The sequence below is a fragment of the Neopelma chrysocephalum genome, unplaced genomic scaffold (genome assembly GCF_003984885.1).
Source record: "Neopelma chrysocephalum unplaced genomic scaffold, ASM398488v2 Primary Assembly neopelma1_347, whole genome shotgun sequence".
NCBI lineage: Eukaryota > Metazoa > Chordata > Aves > Passeriformes > Pipridae > Neopelma > Neopelma chrysocephalum.
Genome location: NW_020898011.1, coordinates 1400789 through 1412849, shown reverse-complemented (window position 1 = coordinate 1412849; position 12061 = coordinate 1400789). Strand labels below are relative to the sequence as shown.

General features: G+C 48.0%; 1 protein-coding gene across 1 annotated transcript in view; it reads right to left on the bottom strand.

Moving 5' to 3' along the window:
* Nucleotides 1-12061, bottom strand: part of FAM53B (family with sequence similarity 53 member B) — a 46682-nt gene that overhangs the window by 19529 nt on the left and 15092 nt on the right. Inside the window, exons 2-3 of the mRNA XM_027705589.1 lie at nt 9160-9392; nt 5982-6033 (exon numbers count right to left, since the gene is read on the bottom strand). Of these exons, the coding sequence (XP_027561390.1) occupies nt 5982-6033; nt 9160-9228 (121 nt within the window). The 5' untranslated portion in view covers nt 9229-9392. The remainder of the gene's footprint in view (nt 1-5981; nt 6034-9159; nt 9393-12061) is intronic.

Genomic DNA, 12061 nt, shown 5'->3' with positions numbered 1-12061 from the left:
CCACCAATGACCATGTCAGAAGAGAGGATTAAGGATGATGATCTCATTCCCACACAGGTCCCGCTGACAACAAAAGAAGAAAGCAAAGCACCGCCAAGGCTGGGCTGCCCTGCACGGGCTGTGCAGGCGGACGGGGCTCTCTGCAGATACACCACTGACACTCAACAGGAAAACCAGGGTAGGACAACCCCGCCGGCTGCTGCAATGGAAAAAAGTCATCACCCAACAGACTTTCACCAGTGCCTGTTTTTGTCGTCGGCTGCTGCAAACAGAGGCCAACCGTGCCAGCCAACCGTCGCTGCCAAGTTTCACATGATGGTATCTAAGCCATGCAATATTTTTGGGGGGTTTTTGGGTATTTCCACTCAGGATGAATTCAAAAGCCGTACCCAGCCCGCAGTTGCAGGTACCAGCCTGGTAGGGAAGATGCAGCGGTAGAGAGTGCTTTCAACAAAGGTTTCAAGTCAGGAGGTCAGATTTGGGGCCCCTTACACCACTCTTGGCCAATCTTCCCATTTCTCCCTGCCTCCAGCTCCAGCCACAAACAGCCTGGCTCTGCCCGCAGTAACCGCATGGCATTTCAACTGCTGCTCTCCTCATTTTAATAAACACAATGAAAAGTGAGAAATGTGTGCTAAACAACTTCATCTATGTTTAGATCTTTATTATTTTTCCTCTGTATTATGCTGCCAGCTGAGAGGTTTCTTAGGTCAGGTCAGCAGACAAAAGAAACAGAAATAGAAGCCGATTTTTCATGGCAGGCTGCCACAATCCTCTGGCCGGAGACTGTACAAAGGGCCTTGGTGAGGAGGATACGGGACACCTTCCTCTTTCACCCCTGCTTCAGCATAAACAGCTATAAATCTTCCAAACCTTGCAAAGAAAATGGTAATAGCACCACTATCCCCAGCCCCAGCTTGGGGATAATCTGCTTTTCCCCTTGCACCATGAAAGCTGGCACAGCCTGGCCCCTCCAGTCCCATGGACATCACTGACCAGTCCCAAAGTAGCAGATATTCCAGAAAATGGGTTTTCAGTGCAAACAGAAAGCAGGTTTCACTGAAACAGTTTGAAAATTGGGTAATCTAAGGGCTGAAGGTGTAATTAAAGAACTCTGGAAAGCCTTATTGAGGAAAAGTGTCTGGTCTTCTGCTCAAATTTTTAAGAGTAAGATTCCCATCCTGCGCATGCTGATAACAATAATTGCACTGGAGCTGTTAATTCTACTGCAGTTAAACATGTATTAATTTTCTTAAATTACAAACCTCAGCCTGGTTTACCCTGAGGCAGTAATTTGTTCCAGGATAAAACCCACCATAAGAACCCCTTGATTTGCAAGTGAGATGTTTCACTGGGAAACTCTCCTTTGCCTATTGGAAAATGACGGGGGAACCAGAGCACAGTGTAAGTGGGACTCGAGGGACTCCCCCCCCGCTTAAACAGGTCCTTCTTGGCTGTGAGTGTCCTTGGATGAAACAGCACCTTGCTTCTCAATTTTGACTTAAAACTGCAAAAATAAACACTAACACCTCAGCAACATCCACCTGTTCTCTCATGCAACAAACGAAGCCAGCGGTCAGGGGCACGAGGCACTCGTGGGCTGGAGTCACATCCCAAAATCAAGGAGATGAGTGCTGTCCTCCACACAGCCCTGAGAGCTTTGCACAGCCCCCACGGAGAGCAGGATCCGTCCTCAGAGCGTCGCAGCCAGGATTCCAAATGCTGAGCTCCAGGTTTTGCAGGAGCAGCGCACGGACACATCGGGCACTCTGCAGCTGCAGGACGGCCCCAGGCTTTTTAAATGCTCCTCTGGTGACACCGAGTAAATTTTAATGACCACTCTCATAACCACAGAGAAGGGTGTAAAACCAAAACGCTGACACAACTTTAACTACAGCGACACAAATGTGCTGCTATAATATTTTTACAGTTCTTTTTTATACATAATGCATGATCCTTCTGCTCAAGTCTCCTCTACGTTCTTTTCCCGTGAAATAATTTACATTAATACATAATTTATTACAGCAACTTGTAAAGCAATTAGGGGTTTCAATCAATTTTTTCTTATCCTTTTTGGCAGATAAATTCTGTTTGGATCTTAACCCAAACATTTCTCTCCACACAGGTGTGCATCCAATTCCCTTTTTTCACATGTAGTTCAAGTTGAATTTTGGTCTCACAGTCCCCGTGCACGGGGGGAAAGGCAGCCTGCATTTTCCACTGCCCCCTGTTTATGTTCAAGAGATAATTTCTAAATGTGGAACACATTTAATGGCTGTAATTAGCTGATGGCAGTGCCATAGAGCCTTCCCAGTGCAGAAATAAGAGGAAAATATGATGGGCAGACTGTGCTTCAATGGGAAATGAAAACAACGGCCCCAAAATCTACTCTGGAGAATAAACACACCTGTGGGCTGCAGGTTGCTCGTGCCAACAGCCTGCATGGGGGAGGGAAATTCCCCACCTCGATGGCAAAACGTGCCCTGTTCTTCAATGTAATTCTCTGGTGAGGTCTCCCCGCTCCAGCTACACCTCACCAGAATTCCTTGTGTGGCTTTTTCTCTTTGTGGGTTGCCTGTGCTTGAACGTGCATCAAGATGCTGCTCTGCATTGAAGGCCTTTCAAAAAAAATACCCCAGAATTCCAGGAAAGCCTGGTTCAGCAATAGGAGACATGCAAGCCCAGTGAGTGCTTTCAGGATGCAACCAAGGGGCATCATCTCCATGAAGAGGTTCAAAGGCTGGGCTTGATCTTGGAGGTCTTTTCCAGCCTTAATGATTCTATGAGTTGACTTCCCTTCTGTTTTCTTGGCTTTCTTCTGTCACCCACACAGAGTGAAAAACCACTTCCAGGTGAGAGGTGTGCAACAGTGAACCCAAGGCTGCAACCCCTGGCACACTTGGAATGATGGTGTAGCCAAATGGTGCAGGTGGAGAAGAGTCCCAAAAGACAGACAAGCTGACCTGTGTGCTTCATCCATCACCCCACTCTGCCACAGTGTCCTGCAAGGACAAATTCTGAGAGTGCTCTCCCAGGGAAAAAGGAAATGATGGTTACTTTGAAGAGCACTTCCCAGCAGATGTATGTAGGATCTGTCCCCGATGGGTTCAAACCCATCCTCCTCCTCCTCCCTTTTACAACCAGGGCTGTGCATGTGATGACACCCCAGGACTCCGATCCTGCAGCCACAGTGACTGCATGAGCAAGCACCTTGTCACAGCCTTAATAAAACCCTGCCTGCAGCTCACCTCAAAGATAATTTCTTGCTTACACAGAAAACAGGAGGCCACGGCTGTCAGCTCACACCCACTGAGCTTCCCTTACAAGGCCAGGTTGGGCAGGGCTTGGAGCCACCTGGTCTAGTGGAAGGTGTCCCTGCCCATGGCAGGGGGGGTTGGAGTGAGATGGTCTTTAATGTCCCTTCCAACCCAAACCAGTCAGTGATTCTGTGATACATGACTGGACTAGCACAACTCTGGTGCTACCAACTTGGATGCTGAGTACTTCTTACGTATCTGCCAGGGAAAAGTCAGTCAATGCTGCCAATGCCTTGTTAAGATATTGTAAATTTTCTTCTGTCATTCACCCAAAGACAGAAAAATTTCACTATAGGAAGTCAAAAATAGTAGAATCACAAAATGGTTTTGGGTTGGAAGAGACCTTCAAGACCACCCCCTGCCATGGGCAGGGACACCTTCCACTATCCCAGGTTGCTCCAAGCCCCATCCAACTTGGCCTTGAACAATTCCAGGGATGGGGCAGCCAGGCTTCTCTGGGCAACCTGTGCCAGGGCTTCCCCACCCTAATGCCCCAACTTTCTAATATGTCACCTTCTTTCTCTAGCGCAGTCACCGATATATTCACTGTGAACATGCAATGGAGACTGCTGGGGAATAAAAGGGGAAAAAGGAAAATTCTTACCCTCCCTGGTGTTCCAAGGACCCATCAAGAAGAAGGGAAAACAGAAATTATTGAATTTATACTTTTAGGCATTTCACCTTTAATGTTCCTCCAGGCAAAGGACTATATAAAGATAACTCAATCTTTTTAGTAATTACTTCGTCACACTGGCAGGGCTATTTCTCAAAAATCTTAAAAATCAAAAGATTATTTAGGTCACCTTGAGAAGTGGATCTAACATTGCATCATCTAATATCAAGTCTTTAATAATGTTTACTCAATACATTGAGTTCTATTACAACCAATAATCCGTTTTCAAATTCTTGTGGCATTTAGTACCTTACAAGGGAACTCCGGGGTTTGGATGATGCCCTCCCTGGCAGAGCATGGGCTTCCCTGCCCCCTGGTCACCAGGACCAGACATGAGCTGCCTTCCTGCCCAAAGCTGTCCTCACCCCAAAAGCACTAGGAAGACCCTGTTCTAAGATCCTCAACCTTTTCTGGTTAAACCCCAGAAAATTCAGCCAACCTCCCTCCAAACCCCCAGCATCTGACACGAGACTATGAGTCTCAGCCTCCCGTTGGCTGTGCTACCAGTCCAAACTTCACTGTGTTTATTTATCTCAGTGCTTTCTACAGACAGGGACGTGGCCCTTTGGCCTGAAATATTGCCCCAGTTTTGCATTTGGTGCTGTAATAACCATGGGGCTCATTTAAGAAATCAAGCAAGTTTTGATACTGGATTAGTCTGTGATCATGGCTCATGTTTGGAGGCATCAAGAACACTCAGGAAAGATGCCTGAAATGAAACCCAAGCCAACCAATGGCCTTTCATGGTGGAGAGAAACAGGCTCCTCTTGACTGGCATGGTGAAGACCATTACAGGGCAAGCTGAGGTCAAGGAGGTGACATTCAGTTCCCTCAGAAAGAGGATGATTTGGCAGACACAGAAGAGCATCACAGCACCAGGAAGATGAAGAAAGCTTTGTAGAAGCTCTTAAACTGCTTTTCAATTAGGCAGAGACTCAACATATCTGTTGAAGAGCCTGCCAGTGCCACAGCCCAAGACAAAACCATCTGATTTGGGTCCTTTGTTCCTCATTCATGTTTGACAGGCTGGAGAAAGGGAACAGGCTGTATCTACCCTTCCTTGACTTTGATGCTTGTGATTTTCATCTGAAAAAAAAACCCAAATGCTCTCCATCTCCCCTGCACCCCCAATTGACTATCAGAGAGCTTGGGAGACATCTCCTGTCGATGCATGTGCCCGGCTCTCATTAACGCTAATGAGAGCTGTGTCCATGAAGAGAAGGGGCAGCCTCTTTGTAAAGTATTGGCTTTCACAGCAAGTAGCTTGGCTCAAACCTGACCTACAATTTTAATTGAGTTTTGAGACTTCGCCCAGTGTCTGGCTCCCCGCTACGAACGCCAAAGAGCTAAACCTAACAGCACATCCTCTGGCACTATCAGTTTTCAGGATCATCAACCAAGGCACAAATCCTCCACCAATTTTGGTGGCTGTTCAGCATAAAAATTGATAGCAAGCTCAACATAAAAGGCATCAAACATCCTGTATCGTGGTTGCTGCCAACGGCAAAAGTAAGACATTTTCCTTTACTGTTTGAGGTCTGTCCAAACACTTCGTGCCAAGTGGTGGAACATTTTGGTGATAATACTGTTATTTATTACTTGCATAGTGCAAACATTCAAGAGCCATGGTCATGGGCTGGGTACTCAAACGCAACCTCAGACCCCAAATGTTTATAATCTCTCTGTATGAGTTACTCTAAAAATAAGCAAATATATCAAAGGGGAGGGGAAAGGAGACAAGCAACTCCCTCAGCAATGGCAACAGGGCACCTCTGGGGAGCAGAGTGGCACGGGCGTGATGGCCACCACTAGTGGGTGGTGGGGTGGGTGCCCCTCTGTTCCCACAGTGTGGGACAGGATGCCCACCCCAGAGTCTGCAGGGCAGTGCTTTCTGGAGACATCCAGCTAGTCAGGAACATCTTCCCGCCCATCACTATGAGGAAGCGGGAGCAGAGGTGGAGTAAATACAGACAGAAGTTTCTGTTACTTACCCATCACGCCACAAGAGAAGAGGGTAGGTCCTTGACTCATCTTTGGAGTGTGCTGCAAACAACCAGAAAAACTATTCACTTCTCGCAGACTCGACCTGGGCACCAGAAACCTCCCTGCCTCGGCAAAGCGGAGAGGAGAGCCTTGGGAGCCTGCCACGGTCTGGCTTTGGCAGGGACCAGGGGACAGACCCACTCACCTTCCCTCAACAAAATCAAACTTAATTAAACGCTGTGCAGAGTCGTTGTCAAGGCCTGAGCTTGCAGATCATGGGTCCTGCAGTTAGTCCTTACCCATGGGAATAGCTGCAGAGAGGTCCCCACTCCCGGGACCCAAAACACCAGAAAGCGGGAGCTGCAGCTTAGTGGTAATTCTGGATTGGGCAAGAAAGCAGCAGCAGTGGTATCTGAACCACATCCAAGCCCATTAAGGCCCCCCTGTCTAGGTACAAAGCAGCCATTTAGTTTTTTTAAACATATAATATGTTTCTAAGGCAAGGCGCTCTCACCTCAGCATTTCTGGGGAGTCTGCACTTGGATTGTGCTGATTTGCACTAAAAATAGGGAAAAGTGCCACTATATGGGTACAAAATAATCCCAGTTGCTTTTTACACTCTTTTTTTTTCCCAAGAATTTTCCTCTTGACAGCATAAGAGACACCATCAGACTTCTAAAAATGAGCATGGATGGTTTTACATATAATAAATCAATATGTCATCTGCAGCTGCACGCCATTTCAGCTATGCCTGCAAAAACACACTTTCACACTAATTGTTCTTTTATTATCCCTAAAAATATCCATATTCTGGTTTCTGAAGTGTCTATCCTGGCAACACCATGCCATCTGACCGAGGCTTTACATCATCTGAGGGGAGCACCAGCACGGCCCCCACGTTCATCTGCGCTGCCATAATTGTGTTTTATCTGGCGTTAGGCCACTGCATTCACACCTCCTCTCCTGATCCGTGTTTTACACGTTGCCTGCTCTCATAACCATGGAATCACAGAATGGAAGGGAGTTTAAAGACCATTTAGTTCCAACTCCCTGCCTTGGGCAGGACCTTCCGCTATCCCAGGTTGCTCCAAGACCCATCCAACTTGGACTTGGACACTTCCAGGGATGGGGCAGCCACAGCTTCTCTGGACAACCTGTGCCAGTGTCTCCAGTGCATGATGAGGATCATCATCATCATAATAATAGTGTACCAAATGGTGGCACCTGCCTGTACAGAGCAATCCAATAAAGGATCCCACTTCATATACAGAATGCTGTAAATATTGAATATAGAGGGATGTGAAGGCAGAAAGCAACTATGGGCTGTTGGACGTGGTGAAGGTAAATAACAGTCAGTCACCTTCTTTGGAGGATGTGTCAGTTTTCTAGGTGCAGTAAGGATATCTCTATCTGCCAAGCCCCACTTTAGGAAGTGGCAGGTAGAATTAATCAGGAGGCAGAGAGGAGAGGCAGCTGTCTCCAAAGAGTGGTCAAAGTGGAGCAAAGATGGAAGTGGGACAAGTCCCAGAGAAGGCAGTGGCTGTGCCAGAGCACATTTGTGTGCCAGCCTCAGAGACCAGCCACTGTCTGCAAATGCAGGAGGGAGAGGAATATGACATATGTCCCATATTGAGTATAATTACCATTTTGTAAGGATTTTGTCCTTATACCAAATCAGGAACTGAGCCAAACGAGCCCATTGGCTGCTGGTAGGGAATATTGCCCCATTGCTCGGACATTTATTTCCTTTCAGTTTTGCTTTTTGGCCTTGCCCATAGAGCCAACAGAAAAACTCTTGCTTTCTCTGGTGGATCAGCCTTCCTGCATTGGTCTGCCCCAATTTAAAAGCTCAGGCAACCCAGCAACTCCAGTTGTGTACCCAGGACTATCACTGCACTACCCACCCAGCCCCAGAGCTGCGGGAAGCACTCGGCAAACACGGGAAGGCAGAGTTTCGTGTCACAGCTTTGCATCTCTGCTGTCTGCCATCAGACAGCCCAAGCACCCACCCCTTCTTGCAGGGAAGGAACTACTCTCATCTGCCTCTCAGCAGCCAGTTCCCCTTCCCCTGCCCCACACACCTCCTGGGATACAACCAGCATCGGATGCTCATGCTCCCCCCTCACCACCCGGAGCAGCAGCCACAGGAGATGCTACCTTCCCAGCAGGAGCTAACACTAGAACAAGGATACTCTTTTAATATATCAAAATCCTTCCAGAATTTCACCCTTTTAAGGCAGGATTAAACACTACCTCTAGCTTGCTCACCTTCTCCTCTGCTGTTCCCTGCCAGGACAGACTGCCTTCCCCGGCACACTGCGCTAGCTGCCCAGGGAGCCCAGCTGGGCAGTTTGTCATCCTCAGCAAACTGAGGCATTTATATTTCTTTTAGGTTCAAAATGCCCATTTATGGCTAATCCTGCCAGATGCTTCCTGCTGTGTTCCTGCATGCTCTTATCTGAAACTCTCAGTGCACCCTGCCCTTCGGTCTAATTTCTTCTCAGACCATGACCATCTCTCCAGGAGGACAGAGGAAGAAGTGTCCACAACCAGCCTTGCTCTGGGCTCTCTCAGATGGCTCTCCATCACCCTGCACCTCTTCCTCCTGCCCCACTCCCGACCCCTATTTGCTCTGATCCTGCCTCCAGAGGTGTTGCCCCCTATTTGCCCCACCATAGGTATGTTCAGCCCTACAGCCTTGTTCACCCCTCACAGCATCCTTTAGTCTGTTTGTTGCCCCTCATTTGGGTTTTTCTTGTTGCCTGCTCCTTCAGTGTGGTTGGATGTGCATCTCTCCAGGCTCCCAGTGAAATTATAAGTACCACAGCACTGCCCTTCACCATCTCCCACCTAATCCTGCTCCCCACTTGCTCGTCCTCCTATTAATGATGAACATCTGTTCACTGTTGGGGAAGCAACTTCTCACCTGTGTTACTCACAGCATTGATTTGTTTTTTTCCTACTGTTTATCCCACTGCATGCTTACTGAAATCCACATATGCAAAAGCCACAGCACTCCAATCATTTACTAATCACTTGCTCCTTGGGTATTAATGCAGCTCGGTAGAAATCAGTGCTACAAACCACCTAAAGATCCAGCCCTGCAGCACAGAAAAAATTAATATAAAGCTACAGCAAAGTTCTCAGGAGTACAGTACTTTTGAACACAGAATTCACAAATCTTACCAGCTCAGTCCTGCATGTTACGGAGTCAGCACCTTTGTTTTCCCGAGTTTTGGTTAAGATCATCACCATGGTAATGCAGTCCTGCCTCAGAGTCCATCAGGGTCCAGGAGAAGGGTGCTGGCAGCTGGGGTCTGCCAAAGCTCCTCTTTCAGTCCATGTTCCCCCGGGAAAGGCTGGGCCCCGCCGGCTCCTCGAGGGATGCACAGGGACAGCCTCGGAGCGTGGAAAACTCCCTGCACACAGAGAGAGAGAGCAACAGCCTTGAGGAACTTGCCTGGAGGGTGGATGCACTGGGCAAGGGGCAAGCACTGCCCAAAAAACACACTGGTGGCAGTTAGTCCTGAGGAGTGTTTATTTTAGGCTCTTAAAACATTGTTGGTGTCCCTCTGCCCCCCATCAGCACAGAGGTATTTAATGGGATGGGCACCTGCAGGAGCTGTGGGAAGCACACAAGGGACACACGTATTTCAGTCAAATAAATGAAGTTTCCTCTGAATTCTCCGTTTAGAAAGGGAATTCATATCCCCTATATTGAAGATACCAAGATTTTGAAAGAAGGGCTCATTAAAGCCCTGGAGTTGATCTCACAGAAGCCCTTGCCATCACACCAGCTGGGAGCAGACATCCAGCAGAAAAAGCCTCTCCATCATCATTAAGGCTGTTAAATCCCCTGGATGCCCCCATCCCACACCAGTTACTCCCCAATTCCCAACCTCTGAAGAGCCCTTTAAGGAAAAAACAAGACAAAGAGTAACCTGCAAGGAAGGAGAGAGCTCCCTGCCCTGAAATCCTAAAAGCCACACCATGCCTCTTGATCCTTAACCTATTTCTTAGGTAGTTTTAGGTAGAAAAAGCTAAAGGCTGCACAACAGGGAGTGTCTATAAAGCACAATATAAAGCCAGGCTCACAGGGCACTGCCCAGCCTGACCAAGAGCCCTGCCTCACCTCCTGGCATCCTCTCTGACAGACTGACTGCTGTGCAAAAGCAGACAGATTGCAATTCAAATCTCATTATCGAAATCAGCATTTTCCCCAAATCACTCCCCTAATCCCATTTTGCTGTTTTGTTGCTTTGCTGTTAATGCAAACAACCAAACCCACCACTGAACCAAAGGGCATAAAACACTGATCCTGTACCACCCAGTCAAAGCCAATTGTGATATTTAAGGACAATAGATGAGAATGTGCTGCTAAGTATTAAACCTCATTCTGAACTGATATGGCTCCTCTTCCCAGCTCATAAATCATCCTGTCCGTGTTTGCTTGGATTAGAGCTTGTGGTGGTGTCAAGAGTAGCTCATTTAAAGGCCAGCTGGCTGGTAAAGAAAAATCATCTTCTATTCTTTTGTGAGGACAAAGTTCACTCAGAGTGCAAAGCCAAGATTGGGAATCAATACATTTTCCAAAGATTTACTGCTCCCAAGGGCACCTGGTGCAGCCTCCAGCTTTTTATGAACATCAGTGGGCTAATAACATACAATTTACTGGTAACTTCATCATAAACCTCCGGGCAACCCAATGACCAGAGGAAACCTGTTAAATAAAAAAGTAAAACATTTCAGACTGTCAAATGACACATAATTTGTGAGCCCAGTTCACATATTTATACTATGGATAGCCTGGGTTCATGCAAAGAGGGCACAAGTGTTGGGGTTGTCCATCCTGGAGAAGAGGAGGCTCCAGGGAGAGCTGAGAGCCCCTTCCAGTGCCTAAAGGGGCTCAAAGGGAGCTGGAGAAGGACTTTGGACAAGGACCTGCAGGGACAGGACAAGGGGGAATGACTTCCCACTGCCAGAGGGAAGGGTTAGATGGGATTTTGGGAAAAAATTCTTCCCTGTGAGGGTGGTGGGGCCCTGGCACAGGTTACCCAGAGAAGCTGTGGCTGCCCCATCCCTGGAAGTGTCCAAGGCCAGGCTGGACAGGATTTGGAGCAACTGGGTCTCATGGAAAGTGTCCCTGTAGTCTTTAAGGTCCCTTCCAACCCAAACTATTCTGTGATTTTTATCTCTCACAGTCTTAGCTGTCCCTGATCCTGGCACAGATTTAGGAATGCTGGCTGCAGTGCCAGACCCCCTGTGTTTGGGAGGACACCAGGGCCATTGCGGGCACCGTACCAGCAAAGGGAGTGAAGATCAAACAAACATTCAGAGCAGCGTGAAAGCAGTTAAGCACAGTTCCTCGTTCACCAGGTATGATTTTTCTGGGAATAATTACCTTTCCCTAAGGTAATGGTTAGTGCTGCTGCAGCAGACTGGGGCACACACGCAGGCGTGTGGCAGCCAGCAGGCAGGAGCAGCGGCAAGTACGGGCAGAGCCTCCTGCCCAAGCTGGTCGAGATGCAGCACACACCACCTCCCACCTCCCCTCTCCCTGCCCCACTGCATCTCCTGCAATTAACACAACCCTAATGACACACAGCACAGCAAACTGCCTGCGAGCTGGCAGCCAACACCACCAACTCCCCACAGTGCCGGGTCCAGGTGCGCTTGCAGGTATGAGCAATTTTAACTACTGCTTGGTTGGGTTTTGAAATCTGCAATAAAAAGGAAAACTTTCCATGAAACCTGATCTTTGGCTCCCCATCCTGCCTTGCTGGGCTCCTGACCCAGCACGGTCCTGCCCCGTCAGGTCCTCCCGATGCAAACAAGTGCCACGGGACAGAAACTGCAGAGCTGGGATGGGTCCTGCTGGTGCTGAGGAGGAAATTACTGTGTATTTATAGACTGGATGCTTTCACACACACATATGCTAATAAAAAAGATACTCTTCAGGGACCATTAATTACTTTAAGAAATGCATTTCCTCACTTGCAATCAGATAAAGGAATTATCTTCATCCTGATGTCAAGGTTAAGTTCAGACTCGGGCCATGGCCACAGGAGTTGACATGGTCTCCTGAGCT